At 40.2% G+C, this 18,742-nt stretch overlaps 3 protein-coding genes across 5 annotated transcripts in view; 1 reads left to right on the forward strand and 2 right to left on the reverse strand.

Moving 5' to 3' along the window:
* naprt (nicotinate phosphoribosyltransferase) overlaps positions 1-9,208 on the reverse strand; it is a 33,995-nt gene extending 24,787 nt beyond the window's left edge. Inside the window, exon 1 of one of the 3 annotated variants that reach the window (XM_034237526.1) lies at positions 8,887-9,208. In XM_034237526.1, the coding sequence (XP_034093417.1) occupies positions 8,887-9,133 (247 nt within the window). In that variant the 5' untranslated portion in view covers positions 9,134-9,208. The remainder of the gene's footprint in view (positions 1-8,886) is intronic. The other 2 variants (XM_034237524.1, XM_034237523.1) reach the window with 2 other exon arrangements.
* Positions 9,209-9,864: 656 nt separating this feature from the next.
* Positions 9,865-12,407, reverse strand: cunh8orf82 (chromosome unknown C8orf82 homolog). Its single transcript, XM_034237336.1, has 3 exons — positions 12,082-12,407; positions 11,939-11,987; positions 9,865-10,994 (listed from the first exon to the last, which is right to left on the reverse strand). Exons 1-3 carry the CDS (start codon positions 12,247-12,249, stop codon positions 10,498-10,500), a joined length of 714 nt encoding a protein of 237 aa, XP_034093227.1. The 5' UTR covers positions 12,250-12,407; the 3' UTR covers positions 9,865-10,497.
* Positions 12,408-13,593: 1,186 nt separating this feature from the next.
* Positions 13,594-18,320, forward strand: si:ch211-191a24.4 (uncharacterized protein LOC100150331 homolog). Its single transcript, XM_034237327.1, is given in 6 exon segments — positions 13,594-13,727; positions 13,837-13,929; positions 14,369-14,474; positions 15,336-15,375; positions 15,377-15,461; positions 16,703-18,320. Coding segments are annotated over 4 exon segments (888 nt in total). The 5' UTR covers positions 13,594-13,727; positions 13,837-13,929; positions 14,369-14,370; the 3' UTR covers positions 17,362-18,320.
* The last annotated feature ends 422 nt before the right edge of the window (positions 18,321-18,742 follow it).

The following is an 18,742-nucleotide window of genomic DNA, read 5'->3' on the forward strand; positions in this document are numbered from 1 at the left end:
CAGGGTATACCAAGAAGTCAGTCAAGTCGCTTCAGCTGATTCAAAATGCTGCAGCTCGTGTACTAACCAGAGTTAGGAAAAGGGACCACATTACTCCTGTTCTGGCTGCCTTACACTGGCTCCCTATAGAACACAGGATAGAATTTAAAATTCTTCTTCTCGCCTACAAAGCCCTTAATGGTCGTTGATCATCGCATTTTAAAGCAGAGAATACTCAGTATTGGCATATCCAACCATGCAGTGGGTTGGTTTGTGAACTACCTCTCTGAAAGGTCCCAATGTGTTCACTTTGATGGGCTGTCTTCTGAGTGGTTAAACATTGCTAATGGTGTTCCTCAAGGTTCTGTTTTAGGTCCACTTTTATTCTCTATATATATCAACAGTTTAGGTGAAAATGTGGATGAAGCTACTTTACATTTGTATGCGGATGATACCGTTATGTACTGTGCAGGTCCCTCCATTAAGGAGGCTGGTGTTAAATTACAGGCTGTTTTTAACATTATTCAGACTCAGCTCGCTGAGCTTAAGCTTCTTTTAAATGTTGATAAAACCAAGGTATTGCTCTTTTCTAAAGCTAAAAAGATACCAGAGCCTGTTTTGGATATTGTTACTATGCAAGGACAAGTACTTGAAGTGGTTACCAGTTATAAATACCTAGGTATCTGGCTTGATGATTGTCTTACTTTTAAACTTCATGTCAATAACCTGCTTAAAAAGCTGAGGGTTAGACTAGGTTTCTTTTTCAGAAACAAGTCCTGTTTCTCTTTTGAAGCCAGGAAAAGGCTAGTCACTGTGACCTTTTACCTGTGCTGGACTATGGTGATTTGATCTATATGAATGCACCTGCCCATTGCCTGGAAAAATTAGATGCTGCCTATCACAGTGCCCTGAGATTTGTTACTAACTGTAAAGCACTTACTCATCACTGTACCCTGTATGCCAAGGCAGGTCTGCCTTCACTAACTGTACGGAGGCTCAGTCATTGGTACATGTTCATTTACAAAGCCATGTTGGGTAAACTACCTTTTTATATCTGCTCTCTGATCTCTCGACGAATTGAAAGTACATATTGCCTGAGATCTCATGATTTTGTTTTATTAAATGTGCCAAGTGCTAGGACTGTCTTAGGGAAGAAAGCTTTTAGTTGTGCAGCTCCACTAAATTGGAACAGTCTGCAAACATGTTTAAAACTGAGCGCTTTGGTTCCCCTGCATCATTTTAAAACTCAGCTGGCTGACATGCTGTTTGATATTCATGGTACCTGTCACTGTAAATAGAGTTTGTAAACTGTACCCTGTACATTATGTTGTATGTCATCCTTATTGTTGTTCTGTTGTTTTTATGTTACATGTGTAACTAATGTCCTGCAGGTCACCCTTGAAAAAGAGATCTTTTGATCTCAAGGGGCTTTCACCTGGTTAAATAAAGGCTACAAACAAACAAACAATGGGCAGGCGCCATCTTACCTTAAATAACTCATTATAGCCTACTGTCCTACTAGGGCATTGCGTTCCAAGAATGCAGGGTTGTTGGTTGTTCCTAGAGTCTCTAAAAGTACAATGGGAGCCAGAGCCTTTTCTTAGCTCCACATTTGTGGAATCAGCTTCCAGTTTGTGTTCGGGCGGCAGACAGCCTATCCGTTTTTAGTGCGCTTAAGACCTTCCTTTTTGATAAAGCTTATAGTGATAAAATAAAATAATTGAATAAGAGTGCATTGACGTAGACACGTTGTGCCTCTTCACCTATACATTTTAGTTCTTACTCTTTCACTTAAATCCCAAAAACTTAGATCTTATATTTAAAACTAAGGTTATTACTACTTCTCATTCTTCTAAATCTATTCTCTCTCTACTTCTCATACTCTCTACTTCTGTAATCTATTTATTCTATTTTCTCTTTAGCCAAACCTTTCCCCTCTCTGACCTCTCAAGGTTCGGGTAACAGGTTGCAGAGAGGCCTATTCCGGCCGGGGAGTGTTTAGACCGTATTCACAGACCTACTCCTTACCTCTCACCAATTCCAACTAAGGTTCCAGTGGGGACCTTTCTCCCTGTGTGTGCCTCTCCACCTATGTTTCCTACTTCTTACTTGCTACCCTTTTCCCTCAACCTATCCTAAGGGAGTACATGTACGTAGATACGTTGTGCCTCTCCACCTCTGTTCCCTACTTCTTCTCAACCTATCCTAAGGGAGTGCATGCTGCTATAGGCTCAGACTGTCGGGGGACACCTTACTTCTTCCTTCTGTCTGTCTGTACCTGTGTACTCTCATGTTCCGAATAACCCAGCTTCCCCCAAATTTGTTTTTTGTGTCTATCTCTACGCCAGGATCCTGAGTCGAGGCTGATCCTGTTGCTGCGGTTGTGTGTCCTGGATCCTCTATCTTGAGCACTGGATCTGAGTCCTGGACTTCGAGTCGTGGCTGAACTTGTCTCTGCGGTCCTGCCTGACTCTCACCATACTACTTCCCTGATGGCTCCCACAAGATTGTTGACATCCTAATGGATTCATCTTCTTATTATAGACACATGCATTTCCAAACATTTGGTCGACCTACGCTGTAAAATGTATTATCTCTGCGATTTACACACGGCATCTATTGCACGTCTGTCTGTCCTGGGAGAAGGATCCCTCCTCTGTTGCTCTCCCTGAGGTTTCTCCCATGTTCCCCTTTAAACTGTGGGGTTTTCTCTGGAAGTTTTTCCTTGCTTATCTTTCTTACAATAAAGACGCTTTTCTGCTTGCTCTTGCCTCTGCTTACTTTTTATGCGGATTTTCCTATTCTTATTCTCTGAAAACTTCGAGCAGCGGCTCCTGGACATTAACTTATCACTGGGACAGTTCATCTTCGTAAATAGACGGAGGGTTTCAGCCATATTTCAACATTTTTACGACGACCTCAGTCTTACAGTAGCGTGGCCTAGCAACAGCTAAAGCCTGGTAGGCTACTGCATGCTATTTAGCTTAAGCTAGTTGGTAGCAAAATGCCTCCGTTCTCTACAGATGACATCCACAAACTTATACAGAAGATGGCTGTGTTGGAAATGAAAATGCAACGGTTGGAAGTTAACGTGGAAGTGAATGGACTATGTCGTGGGAGTGACACGACTTTAACCAGTGTGTGCAAAATAATGGAAAAGGGTATGCTAACTCACAGCTAGTTAGCAGCTACAAGGCAAGGCAAGGCAAGGCAAGGCAAGGCAAGGCAAGGCAAGGCAAGGCAAGGCAAGGCAAGGCAAGGCAAGGCAAGGCAAGGCAAGGCAAGGCAAGGCAAGGCAAGGCAAGGCAAGGCAAGGCAAGGCAAGGCAAGGCAAGGCAAGGCAAGGCAAGGCAAGGCAAGGCAAGGCAAGCAAGGCAAGGCAAGGCAAGGCAAGGCAAGTTTATTTATATAGCACTTTTCAACACAAGGCAATTCAAAGTGCTTTACAAAAAATGAAAGACATTAAGAAAATGGCATTTAAAATCAGTCATTAAAAAGAAAAGCTAATAAAATAAACATTAAAAGAAAAAATACATGGATAGAAGTTACAGTGCAGTCTAAGATATGAATAGTTCAATTAAAAGCAGCGACAAAAAGAAAAGTCTTAAGCCTTGATTTAAAAGTAGTCAGAGTTGCAGCGGACCTGCAGGTTTCTGGGAGTTTGTTCCAGATATTTGGAGCATAATAACTGAACGCTGCTTTACCATGTTTAGTTCTGACTCTGGGGACAGAAAGCTGACCAGTCCCTGAAGACCTGAGAGATCTGGATGGTTCATAATTTAGCAGGAGGTCAGAAATGTATTTTGGGCCTAAACCATTCAGTGCTTTATAAACCAGCAGCAGTATTTTGAAATCTATTCTTTGACACACAGGAAGCCAGTGTAAAGACTTCAGAACAGGAGTGATGTGATCCACTTTCTTAGTGACAGTGAGGACTCGAGCAGCGGCGTTCTGAATCAGCTGCAGCTTCCTAATAGATTTGTTAGTGAGACCTGTAAAGACACCATTACAGTAGTCGAGTCTACGGAAGATAAAAGCATGGACAAGTTTTTCCAAATCCTGCTGTGACATTAGTCTTTTAATCCTAGATATGTTCTTTAGGTGATAGTAGGCTGATTTAGTAACTATTTTAATGTGACTGTTGAAACTCAGGTCAGAGTCCATGACTACACCTAGATTTCTGGCTTTATCTGTTGTTTTGAACATTGCAGACTGAAGCTCAGCGCTAACTTTTATACGTTCTGACTTGGCTCCAAAAACCATTACCTCAGTTTTATCTTTGTTTAATTAGAGAAAGTTCTGACACATCCAGTCATTGATTTGTTCAATGCACTTACTCAGTGTTTGAATTGGAGCATAGTCTCCTGGTGAAATTGTTACGTAATTTGTGTGTCATCCGCATAGCTATGGTAACTTATTTTGTTGTTTTTCATTATCTGAGCCAGTGGTACCATGTAGATGTTAAAGAGAAGAGGCCCCAAGGTGGAGCCTTGAGGAACCCCACATGTCATATTTGTCGACTCAGATTTGTATTTACCTATAGAAACAAAGTTGTTTCTGTCCTTTAAGTAGGATACAAACCAATTTAGAACTGTTTCCGAAAGTCCCACCCAGTTCTCCAGTCGGTCTAGTAATATGTTGTGGTCAACAGTGTCAAACGCAGCACTGAGATCTAATAATACTAACACTGAAGTTCTGCCACTGTCTGTGTTTAAGTGGATGTCATTAAAGACCTTTACAAGAGCAGTCTCAGTGCTGTGGTTTGGACGAAAGCCTGACTGGAACACATCCAAACAGCTATTTAAATGCAAGAAATTACTCAACTGTTGAAAAACAACTTTTTCAATGATTTTACCTAGAAATGGGAGGTTTGGTATGGGCCTGTAATTGTTCATTACTGAAGCATCTAGATTATTATTTTTTAAGAGCGGTTTAATGACTGCAGTTTTCAGGGCCTGTGGAAAAATACCTGAGTGAAGAGATTTGTTTACTATATGAAGTAGATCTGAGGCCATGCAAGGCAAAACATCTTTGTGTGTTTGTGTGAGTTTATCTAATTTAGCAGTGATTCCATGTCAGCCACAGCTTGTTACAAAAAACCTGACTGATAGTGTGTTTAACGAACTTAAACTAGCTTTATTAAATGTCAGGTCTTTGGCAGGAAAAACATTTGTAATCAATGATTTTATCACTGAGCACAATCTCGATGTTATGTTTTTAACAGAAACTTGGATTGAACAAAATAACAGTGCAGCTGTTCTTATCGAATCAACCCCTCCCAACTTTAGTTTTATGAGTCAGGAAAGAATGCATAAGAAAGGGGGTGGAGTTGCTATTCTGTTCAATGATTCCCTTCAATGCAGGAAGACATTTTATGGGAACTTTGCTTCTTTTGAATATGTGGCCCTTCAGCTGAAATGCTGCTCTCGAGCTCTGTTCCTAAATATCTATAGACCACCCAAATACTGTGCAAGCTTTTTTGATGATTTTACCGAACTGCTGTCTATAGTGTGTATTGACTTTGACCGTCTAGTCATTGTTGGTGATTTTAACATCCATGTTGACAACCCCCAGGACAGAGGGGCAAAAGAACTGTTTTGTGTTCTTGATAGCTATGGACTGACTCAGCATGTGACGGAGCCCACGCACAATAAGGGGCACACTCTGGACTTAATTATCTCAAAGGGTCTGAATATCTCTAAGATTGTGGTGACTGATGTTGCACTCTCTGACCATTCCTGTGTTTTCTTTGAGAGCTCTATTTCTGTTCACAACATTTTTCAAAAAGAGGTAACCACAAAGCGATATTTAACTGAAAATACTAGGGAAATGTTTACTCAGAATTTTTCTTCCACACTTGCCCCTGCTAACATCTCAGTAAATGAGCTGGTAGATCATTTTAATTCAAAAATTAAAAATGTTATAGATGCCATTGCTCCAACTAAGGTAAAGGCAGTGTTTGGCAAGAAAATATCTCCATGGAGAAAGGCCATGACCGTGAGAGCAGAAAAAAGAGAATGTCGAAAAGCTGAACGCAGGTGGCGAAAAACAAATCTCCAGGTTCACTTTGAAATCTATAAAGAGAAACTTGGCCTTTATAATTTGGAATTGAAAAACGCACGACAGTCTTTCTTCTCTGACATCATTACCAAAAACAAAAACAACGCACGTGCCTTGTTTGCTACCGTCGACAGACTAACTAACCCCCCAGTGTCAGTAGCCTCTGAATTTCTATCCACCAGGGCGTGCAATGATTTTGCCTCCTTCTTCACTGACAAAATTCAGAAAATCAGACAAGCAGTCAGTGCCTCTGCATCAGGAACAGCAAATGTGTTGTCTCTGTGTCCACTTAACATCAATTCAAACACCATGACATAATTCCATCAGATTAATGATAAAAACCTAGAGGACATTAATCAACTTCTGAAATCCTCCTCCTGCTGCCTTGATATTATTAACAGGATTTTTCAAAGATGTTTTGCCTTGCATGGCCTCAGATCTACTTCATATAGTAAACAAATCTCTTCACTCAGGTATTTTTCCACAGGCCCTGAAAACTGCAGTCATTAAACCGCTCTTAAAAAATAATAATCGAGATGCTTCAGTAATGAACAATTACAGGCCCATATCAAACCTGCCATTTCTAAGTAAAATCATTGAAAAAGTTGTTTTTCAACAGTTGAGTAATTTCTTGCACTTAAATAACTGTTTTGATGTGTTCCAGTCAGACTTTCGTCCAAACCACAGCACTGAGACTGCTCTTGTAAAGGTCTTTAATGACATCCACTTAAACACAGACAGTAGCAGAACTTCAGTGTTAGTATTATTAGATCTCAGTGCTGCGTTTGACACTGTTGACCACAGCATATTACTAGACCGACTGGAGAACTGGGTGGGACTTTCGGAAACAGTTCTAAATTGGTTTGAATCCTACTTAAAGGACAGAAACAACTTTGTTTCTATAGGTAAATACACATCTGAGTTGACAAATATGACATGTGGGGTACCTCAAGGCTCCATCTTGGGGCCTCCTCTCTTTAACGTCTACATGCTACCACTAGCTCAGATAATGAAGAACAACAAAATAAGTTACCATAGCTATGCAGATGACACACAAATTTACGTAACTATTTCACCAGGAGACTATGCTCCAATTCAAACACTGAGTAAGTGCATTGAACAAATCAATGACTGGATGTGTCAGAACTTTCTCCAATTAAACAAAGATAAAACTGAGGTAATGGTTTTTGGAGCCAAGGCAGAACGTATAATAGTTAGCACTGAGCTTCAGTCTGCAATGTTCAAAACAACAGATAAAGCCAGAAATCTAGATGTAGTCATGGACTCTGACCTGAGTTTCAACAGTCACATTAAAACTGTTACTAAATCAGCCTACTATCACCTAAAGAATATATCTAGGATTAAAAGACTAATGTCACAGCAGGATTTGGAAAAACTTGTCCATGCTTTTATCTTCAGTAGACTGGACTACTGCAATGGTGTTTTCACAGGTCTCACTAAAAAATCTATTAGGAAGCTGCAGCTGATTCAGAACGCCGCTGCTCGAGTCCTCACTAACACTAAGAAAGTGGATCACATCACTCCTGTTCTGAAGTCTTTACACTGGCTTCCTGTGTGTCAAAGAATAGATTCAAAATACTGCTGCTGGTTTATAAAGCACTGAATGGTTTAGGCCCAAAATACATTTCTGACCTCCTGCTAAATTATGAACCATCCAGATATCTCAGGTCTTCAGGGACTGGTCAGCTTTCTGCCCCCAGAGTCAGAACTAAACATGGAAAAGCAGCGTTCAGTTATTATGCTCCAAATATCTGGAACAAACTCCCAGAAACCTGCAGGTCCGCTGCAACTCTGACTACTTTTAAATCCAGGCTGAAGACTTTTCTTTTTGTCGCTGCTTTTAATTGAACTATTCATATCTTAGACTGCACTGTAACTTTTATCCATGTATTTTTTCTTTTAATGTTTATTTTATTAGCTTTTCTTTTTAATGATGCCATTTTCTTAATGTCTTTCATTTTTTGTAAAGCACTTTGAATTGCCTTGTGTTGAAAAGTGCTATATAAATAAACTTGCCTTGCCTTGCCTTGTACGATGTGAGGGTCAAAGGGCGTCGTATTTTCATACTGATATTCTGTACAAACTGTGAAGTCCACTGATACAAATGTAACATTTGTGATATTGGGCTATATAAATAAACATTGATTGATTGATTGATTGAAGAGTCCGTCCCATAGATATGCAGTGTAAAATTGGAATATTTTTTTTAAATGTAAAAAGTTTAGAAAAAATTAAAAGTGTCCCATCATGTGCTGAACAGGCTGAATATTTTGTATTTGAATGGTTTCTGTAGCTGAAAGTAGGCTGAAGTTATTCAACGGCAAAAATTGGGTGACATAAGAAGATTAAAGAAAAGAAGAACAATAGTGGGAAAACTGTTGAACAGCATTCACACTAATAAAGATTGCAAAGTGTTTTTCTCCCCTTGTTATTTATCAGAGCTATAAAATACAACTTTTTATATTGCTAATAAATCAATTAAGCTACAGCAGTATGCATTTGACTTTGAGCCAGAAGCAGTTTCATTTAACTATCTTGGTATGCAGTGTGTTCACACAGGAGATTACAGATTATTTTCGTATGCTAAAGTTCAGATCATGTCAAAATCAAAGTTCACAGAAATACTCCACCGACATCCACCATGTCTCATTGACACCCCACCCCCCAGGGGTCGCACGGTATTGCGCAACCACAGCGGTAGTGCGAAAAGAGTTAGGAAGAAAGTTACGTTATGCAGATGATGAAACAACATTAAAACGAGTTGGTCATTCGCTGCTGAATAAATTATATTAACGGAGATAATAAAGTCCAAATTGACTTCCTCACCTTCGTCTGTGAAGTGAAAGCTGCGCAGGAACAGCAGACAGTCTTGCATCCCGGCGAACAGCGTGAAGCCTCCGCCGAAAGGGTTGTTCCTGAAGAAGAGCTCGAACACGGCGGGCTCCTGGTGCCGCCCGGTCCGCCAGTACGCGTACGCCATGGTGACCTGGTACAGGTCGGTGAGCAGAGGGGGGACCCGCTCCCGGATAGAGCGCTCCGTGAGCCCGCATGTGTTGCTGGACGGCGCTGCCATGTTATTGAAGCCCGGGCTGGAGGTTCACTGATGCGGGGATCTCTGGGACTTGCAGTTTTTCCAAGACTCCTTCTCTAGAAAACAGCCCGCGGGAAAGGAGAGGCGGGTGTGTTGTTAGAGCAACACAGTTCTGTCATTCCAGTTTTGACAGGCACCTTTACGTAAACACTATTTAATTAGACTGTGTGCAGTTAATAATGTAATACGTGTCTTAAAAGAGTGGTTTTTGGTTTCCCGAAAAGCACGTGCCTATAAGCAAGAAACAAAGTTCTGTTCAAGTCAGGTTTTATGCGTTTACACAACATGTTGATGTGACTTAATTTTGAAGGGTATAACTAATATTTATATAATTTACTTTTCTTATTTGTTTGACCTTTTCCAGAGACAGTTCATCATGATGAAATAAATATATAAAAATGTAAAAGTACAAATATAAATTGTACTTTAGTATCAAAAACAAGAAACTCCAAATGATTGTCTGCTTTAGAAAAGTGTAGGAAAGTTAAAGCATACAACAGAATAAAGGGGAAATCACAATTGTATTGCAAGTACCTTAGGATTCCAAAAAATTGATTAGAGGTTTTTTGTTACTTTCAGGGTCGGCTGGCAAAATCTGCAGAAGCACTTTCAGTTCAAATATTTTTTGTCAAGGATTCAAATTAAACATGACATGTAAGGTTCATTCAGTAGTTTTTTATTGTTTTTCAAAAATATGAAATACTATTTGAACATTTTTTTTTAATGATTTCTAAGCAACCGCAACACTGCATACAATCTTTATAGTTATTAAATCCAATACTGTATTAGGTATTAATATTTTATAAAAATGATATATTATCTGTTATATCCATGTAGGATAAGCATTAATCTGGGATTTTCTGTTTTAAAAAAAAAAATTAGATGTATCTGTACTCTATTTGCGAGGTTACCTTTCTTGAATCTTTCTAAAGAGGATAATGGCATAACAAATTGAGGATGAATAGGTTTGAGATGATTGACAGGTGCCACAACCTATAAGCAAGCCTCTGATTTTTTTAATTGTGAATACTGAATATTTATACCACTTCAGAACGATAAATATAATTCCCATTAATCGAGAGAATCTATAGGGGAATTGGCGGTGCTTTGTTTGAGGGGTCTCAAGCAAAACAATTCAATAAAAAGCACTGCATCATCAGTCCATATTTCTCAAACCGCATACAGTAGTGTTGGAAAACACATCAGCTCAGACTCCAAACAGTAACGGTCACATTGTGATCCCCACTGTGAGGACGTAGTCGTCTCCAGTTGCCCGTATGGGACCCTGACGGCTTATCTGGACAGCATTTCAAAATGTAATGCACACCTTTGACTCATTTGGTAATTTATCCCAGCTCATCCTGCTCTCCACTGCCCTTCTCCACAGTTGGGAAGCATCCTGCGAGCTCATTGGTTAATGTGTGCTTCTGTCCACCCCAGAGAAAGTGCGTCGGCTGTCCTGATTCGCTGTGCTCCGATGCATAAACAAAAAATGGGCTGAGCTCAATTGCCAGAGCAGACCGGACCAGGCCGACCCCCCCATCACGCTCTGAGCAGGGGTGGTAGAGTCGTCCGCTGACAGGGTGCATGTACAGTGTCTCTGGGCGGAACGGGGCAGACAGCTTATCCGCGCCACCGCAGAATGACAGCAGCTCCTGATCTCCAGGGACTCCCGGGGCCCCCGCAGGACTCTGCAGCAGGTGGGTGAAGACCACCGGGCGGTCGTCGCAGCGCACAAAGTTCCTCTCCCTGCCACACAGGGACAAGAAGGGGAAGTCCTCCTCGTAACGACCACTCTGATTTGAACGCAGACGACTAAAGAAGAACACCAGGAACTTTACGTCTGGAAGTCAAAAAACAGGGATGAGTGTTGCTCTAAAAAAAAAGGTCACATATATTACATGAAATACATTGAAGGCATCAGCACTGGTTTCACACGTAAACTTGCAGTCATTTGTTTAGCAAATATTTAGGAATATGCATCACTAAAACTCAACATTCCCTGACATCAGAAATGCTTTAAGGTGGGTCCTGCATGATCCAGTCTTGACTTTGTAATATTCAGTTTCTCTTATTTGAACAAATGTCATTAAACAATTAAGGCCAACATTAAACCAATCATTGCACTAGATGCTTCTTTCTTTAACATGATCACCCACACACTAGTTTATTTGAACCACATCATACAAACACTTTCCTGCTGCTACAAATATACCCACTACAGTATCACATTTCATCTGGTGCTCAAAATAGTCCCCAACTAATGATCCTCTAATTTCTTTGCTCAAAACTACAGGGAGGAGTTGTGTGTTTGTTACAGAATATTTACGAGCTGTTTTAAGGATTCAGGTCCTCTGTAAGAACCAATGGGTTTAGAGCTGGAGGCCACACACAGGGTACACATTGTGGTTTTAGTCTTCCGATTGAATTTGTTCACATTAATACAATAAAAAAACACGTTGAAAACTGCTTCTATTGAGATGTTATTTAAAAACCTGAAAAAAAAGAATTGTAATTGTGATTACATGTTGAATATTCCTCAAAAGTGATCACATTTTATTGGTTCTATTCTTATTTTTCTCAAACTAACATGCAGCAGATCTAATGCTATCTACTTCATATACATGCACATGATCTACCTTATGTGCAAACTATCAGACTGTTTTACACTGACATTAAAATATATTTGGTGGAGCCATATTGGGAGATTGATTAGTTCAAGGGTAAGGTTGATTTTGGGCAAACTTCCAAGCGTCAATCTCTTTATGGGCTGTGTTTATTTTTTACCTTTGAAGCAGGTGACAAAGTTCTTCACTTTAGTTTCATCGAGGAAAAGCTGTGGAGTGGAGCACACACATAACTGTCATGCTAGCAGGACAATATATTGCATTCGAGTTTTTTAAGGTTGTGTTTTTTGTCAGTTTACCCACCTGTCCTTGGTGGTCAATATAGTAGAAGTATTCTCTGATACGTGGTTCCGGGCTCTGGCCCTGGATGTATGTAGCGGTGGTTCTGGAGGCGGTGAAACCGATGGCAGGCATGCAGCGCAGACCGGTCAGACCTCTGCAGCTGAGGGCCGCCCTCCGAAGGAACAGCATGACCAGACGGAGGCTTAATGTGTTTCCAGAAAACAATAGGACCACTACCTTGTTGGCAAAAGTTGCACAATTCTAGTTTTTCAGCCACAAAATAGAAACGTGTGTCAGTGATTTTGCCCTCAAATTATTGTTTACCTACCAGAGCCACAACCCGGAAGTATTTCAGTGTCGCGACATCCTTGGTTTTTGACTGCTGCTGCCCAGTGGAAATTCATTGTATTTTGTTGTAAATTATTTAAAAGTCCGATACATGGTATAAAAAAAAATCGAGCAGGATCATAAACAAAAATAATAATCTAAACAATTTTACTTTGGACACTCATTTAGAATGAGGAATTTGTGTAGCTATTTTGCTAGTCAATGCCATAGACTGTATATATAAAGGTCAATGCTCATATATTATTGTTGTTAAACTATTTTAGTATGTCCAGGAGATTCCCTTTTTATTTCTACTGTTCAACAAAATTGACACTTTTATGGCACAAAAAAGGTGCACTAATCAAAGAACTAAAGTGCTTGTTTGGAACCAGGGATTCAATTATTTTTAATATTAAACAGACTTGGATCCGGATTATTATTATTTCGAATGTTGAAGGATCTAATGGCTTAAAAGAGCTCCAACATGCAGGCAGAAATGTACCTGTCCTAAATGTGAATCATGTTTCAACAACCCCTGTCTTGCAAACTCTTTATGGATTAATGTATTACTTATTTTGTCTTTAAATTGTATTCATTTCACACAGCCAAAGGGGATGTATTTGATTTAACAGTCAGAAAACTATATTTTCAGTATACTAATTACTATCATATATCTAATATCATAGACCCACATTAAGTGTCTACTTAATCTGGCCTGTATGCTGTTTGAATATACTAGGCTGAATACTAGTAATCACAAGACACCAACGTCACTTTTCCTAACTACTGTTGTATGCTTTATATATATTTTACATTTCTTTAAGTTGTATATAATGCTCCCTCTTATAATTGATTTCCCCCCCCCCTTTAACTTTAACATTTTTCTTTATCTGTAACTTTAGCTAATATAACTGAAAAAAAACCTAAATCCTCACATTGGAGAAGCTGCAACTAGTAAACGTTTGTCATTTTTGGTTGATATGACTAAAAGAAATGTCTTTCGCTTTATCGACTACTTGCATTGTTGGTTTTCAGCAAGCCAGCCACTTAGAACCTACAGTATGAGTTCATGAGCAATAAACAGTGTGAGCAGCCTACATATTGTATAACAACTTGGGAATGTGTAATTCCAAGCAGGGAGTATGCTAATGATGGAGGGAACACAGCACTCTTTGGGGAGCTGCATGTAAATCTCTTTGCTAATAAAAAAGAATCCAACATTCCTCCCCGACAGACAGAGGCTGCTCTCCCACACCCCTAAAACAGAACTATAAACAGAGGCTTCTTCAGCTCCAGATGGGAGACTGACAGCACACAAAGCGGCCGATTCAGAAGAGCTGGTAAAGCCTTCATCTTCATCCAAAAAACCCTTATTTGTGAATCTCTAGCTGTGTAAATCTCATCTGAACCTGAAGCTTCTCTTCCGCCTTCCTCCTCTTCCTCCTCCAGGTGGGTGGGGAGCTGTATATACCTGGCGAGGAGTAATTTGAAAAATGGCGTCATAGTTGGACTTTACAGTGCTTTTGTCGACATATATTCACAGTAAGTAATATATTTCACAGTTGGGTCGACTTAAGACTTTATAACATACACCTTTGTAAGCTAATTAAGTAAAACGAAGCTTTTTAGAAGCTACGGAGCCATGTTTTATTTTAATGTGTTTACCTGTGAAACCTGCTTCACCGTTGCCTGACACTAGCTTAAGTCCTCGTAAACAACAGTTTTGTTTGTTTGTTTGTTTGTTTGTACACGTTGATAACGATTAGAGATATGTGGTTAAACGAAAGCTTACATTGTTTGACGTTTATAGCGTAACCGAACGTCAACGGTCGGAATTAACGTAGCCTAAATAACAAAAATATTCTTCATTAAAATAACTTTTCTTGAATAATTGTTCATGGATATAGTAGTCTGTAGGCCTACAGTGTGTTTATTGTTCAAAGGTCATTTATGTATCCAATTGTTCGGTTTCGGTCAGCAGGTATGAGCCAGCCGCCGCGCTCGAACCGGGGACACCGGGAGAGAAACGGAGAGCACCGGGAGAGAAACGGAGAGCACCGAAACTACCGGGACTCCAACGATGACGGGTGCGTTCAATGTACTTCATTAAATACCATAAAACCCTCTGCTTTACCTGTAGTATTACCTGTTATAGTAGGCCTACCTATGTCCAGTGGTGGAAAGTAACTAAGTACTGTACTTGATCTGAGGTAGACCTACTTGTAGCCTACTTTACCCCAGCATTTTCATGTTACACTACTTTAAACTTCTACTCTACTACTTTTTGGAAGCCAATTTTGTACTTTTTAATCCACAATATTTATTTCACAGATTTAATCTCTAGTAATTTTATAAATTCAGATTTCAACACACAATATTTATCAAACCTTTTTAAAATGTGATTATTTGGTATCACCATCCAACATTATATGTGAGGCGTAACAGAAAATGTATTGGCAGCAATTTTTCCAAGACATTTTTTGTTTCACAGATCCAACTTTTTAAATGTGAAGATTTGCTCCATTTGCTTTAAAATATTAAAATATTTCAGATTTGTTTTTACTCAAGTAAAGAACCTGAATACTTTTTCCACCACTGCCTACGTCAAGAGTTCATCAAATTTGTTTTTTAATATATATATATATATTGTTTTTAAATAAAAGTTAACCATCAATTATGCTTTTTTTTGTTTACCAATATATAGATAATTCTAGTTGAACCTACACAAGCCCAACCCAACACCACTAACATGGGCCACAGTGTTTTATTATTATTATTATTATTATTAATTTACAGGAATTATTCTGTATTATTATGCAGACAATATTCTCATATGCTATGCAACTGTATTTCATTGCATCTATAGTGTATTTAGGCGTTATAATTCCAAGATGTAAACAAGCTAAAATCATTACTGGTGTCATCATGTATGTGTTTCTGTGCTTCAGGTCTTCCTCCAGACCCCCATACTACCCCAGAGAGACCGACCCCCCCTCCCAAACATGTGCGGGAACGGGAAGCCCCTCGAGAGGAGCACCACGAGTCCAAATGCTCACACATTTGCTCCAGGAGAGGTACGTAAGGATCACAGTGGGTTGAATATAAAATGAAAGCTCTGTCTATGCGTCACAGGGCGGACTTTGGTTTCAGTCTCATTGCGGCACAGTCTTAATTCTTCCTTCTGTGAATACTGGACGCACCTGTTTCTGGTGTTTATACAGTAGGCCTCTTTTTACTGAGTTTACACTTTGCAGGGCTAACTTTAACAAAGGACATATTGGATTACCTGGTACCTTGGTCTAAATGTTTTCATGTACTTCATGTAAAAGAAGTTAATCCTCTAGGAATGTGAAAAACAATAATCTACCCACCCTATTTGTCAATTATTAATACTAAATTATATATATTAGTATTGTTGGTCAGGCAACTACATTTGAAGGCATCACCTTGGGTTCTGGGAACTTTGGAAAGTATTTAAATTTCCATTTTTTTCAGATGGAATGCTAAATTAATTGAAGTTAAAAAGCAGTTGTTCTTAAATGTTATTATTATTATTTGAAACCCTACATATACACACACACGTGTGATATCACACACTGTATCCTCACAACATTTGTTTTCTGTCTCACAAACAAACACTAATATGATAATAATATAAGATAAGTACATTTTATCTTATCTTATAATGTAAAATGCAACATGACTGGTTGGCAAGCATATAACTCGAAAATGCATTTCCTGCTGAAAATGCGTGTGAATGCTGAATGTAGCTGAAAATGAAGAAAAAGCTGAATATTGTATTAGTTGAACGGTCTCTGTAGCTGCTTTTAGCTACAGAGACCAAGTAAGTTTGTTTGCTGAACTTAGCGGAGAAATGCAGAAAGTGAAATTATTTGAATCAAAATTATTACAGCTCAAATTGAAAGTGAAATGTTACTGGAAGAGTAGGAAAAATAGTGATGAAGCTTAATACTTCAAAGAAAAGTAAAACAAGGTATAAACAACAAACTATCGCCTCAGTGTCCTGAAATAGGTGAATAATGTAATAGTTGAATGGTTTCTGTAGCTGAAAGTATGCGGAAGGAGTTAGCGGACAAAGTTTGGTTGAAATAAGAAGTTGAAGAATAAAGATTTGAAGAACAATAGTGGATTAATTCTTGCTCTTTATTGCATAGCCTTCTCACCGTTTCAGTAAAGAAACACTGTTTATTTTCTATATAAAAGGCTATCTCTATGAAGGGGAATCCCTACAAACGCCTTGTTCTGATGCTGTGACCCCCTTCCTCACCTGTCTCACGTGTTGACCCCCCTCCAGGCATCATGCTGATCTGTGCCGTCCTCACCAACAGCCTGGTTCTGATCTGCCTGATTGCAGCCCACATGGTGTCCTCGGGCATGTCCTCGGGGGGCGGGCTGGGGGGCTTCGACATGAACTCCAACTTCAACCTGCAGGGCACGGAGCTGCAGAAGGCGCGGGAGCTGGACATGCAGTACAGCCAGATGAGGGCGCCGGGCCTCTACGGGGGGATCCCCTTCTGCCTCACCCTCGGGGTCCTCTCGCTGCTGTTCGTGGTGGCCGGGAACAAACCCCCCCACCACATGTCCCGGAAGCTTCTGTACGGAGCACTGGTGTTCCAGGCGGTGGGAGCGGTGGTCTACGTGGTGGCCGTGGGGCTCTACCTGCACTTCATCATCAGGGTGAACGCCACTGATGTGTGTCAGCAGCGCGCCAGGATTTACGGAGGGAGGGGCTACACCTGGATGAACTGCGATGTGGGCGGGGCCGACGCAGCCGTGGCTCTGTTCGGGCTCATCACGTCCATTCTGTACGGCGTCGGCACCGTGCTCACCTTCCAGACCATCCGGGGGGTGAGGCGCTACCTGGAGGAGAGGAAGTGCAGAGAGGCGGAGAAGCAGCAGGCCAGAGCCAACGCACAGAGAGCGCCGCTGAGGGCCGACACCACCTCTGTGTGAGGGGCAGAGAAGGATCACAGATAGTTCTGGTATCATGAAGCTGGCTCACTTGACTGGGGTATATCACCATGGAAACCTACTCTGCTCTGTATCAGGTTATGTTCAGAGCATCAGAACCTGGAAGAAATTGAGTAATCATTCCTAAAGGATCGTCACTTGGATAAAAGGAATGAGTTTACAATAATGGGACGGAGCATTAGAGACATTTTTATAGATGGTGCATACTACGGAGGCCCTGGGAGGCCATGAAGGGATTATTTTTCAGAACAACTTTTGTGTTCCCCTTTTTCTTTGTTTTGAAACATCTTGCAAATGGTAAATACACTGCATTAATCGAACCCTTTACAACCCCTCAAAGGGCTTTTACATATACAAGTCAGCATTCACACACACACATTTTCTTACTGGGTTCAAACTAATTCCCCTAGTGACCTTTCTAAGCGCTGTATAATACCATGGTGATTTTGTTGTAGATAGATGAATAGGGGACTTACAAAACTCAAATGAATGATGCTAATAGCTGCCTATTAAGTGCCTTTTAATGCTGGTATCCTTCCCTACAGCTCAGGATAACGGGTGTTGAGAATGTTAAGACTCAATACCCTCGGTCAATGTTAGAGGACAACAAACATGCACTCCAAATATTAAATGCAATATGTTTGTAATTGATTTGGGACCAGTGTTGGGTTTAGTTATGTGCTTTTTGAATTCCATGTCACATTAAATTCTTCTTCTGCTGTCCTTGGCTCTTTAGCTTTAGTCCTTTGTGACAGTATGGGCACATGTAGAAGTACATTTTTCATGTGAACGGTTTGTTTGTTGGATTGTTTTAACTCAGGCCTGGATTTTCTAAATGTTTAAATTAATGTTTTTGTATCAATGTTTGTTTGATAATGCCACCTTTTTGATATTGATAATGTACATGAATGTATCTACTCAAATTAAACCTATCAAACATTCAACTGTTGTGTTTATGATTACAACAGCCTGTAGGGGGCGCCAGAGCTCTGGACCACTGCTGCTGATTTGCTCCTCTGTCCCCTCCAGAGGCTTCCTGCCAGCCATGACTTCACTGCTGTGTCCCCCCCCCCCCCTCTCTGCTGTCAAACAATGGGACACACACACACACACACACACACACACACACACACAAAGGACTCAGCAGTGATGTAACTGTTGGTCTGTTTGGTCAAAACGTAATTACTAACAAAAGAAACTCTCCAGAGTGAGGTAATTACCCAAGTTCTAATTTGACCATTTCAGAGAACACAATGCAGTGATTGTATGCAGAGACAAGTCTGTTGCTTGTTCAGCCCTTCTTAACCATGATCATTTGAAAATAAAATATGTATACAAGGGACTACTATTTTAGAGGTTTGCA

This window comes from Gymnodraco acuticeps, unplaced genomic scaffold, assembly GCF_902827175.1.
Source record: "Gymnodraco acuticeps unplaced genomic scaffold, fGymAcu1.1, whole genome shotgun sequence".
In the NCBI taxonomy this organism is placed as follows: Eukaryota; Metazoa; Chordata; class Actinopteri; order Perciformes; family Bathydraconidae; genus Gymnodraco; species Gymnodraco acuticeps.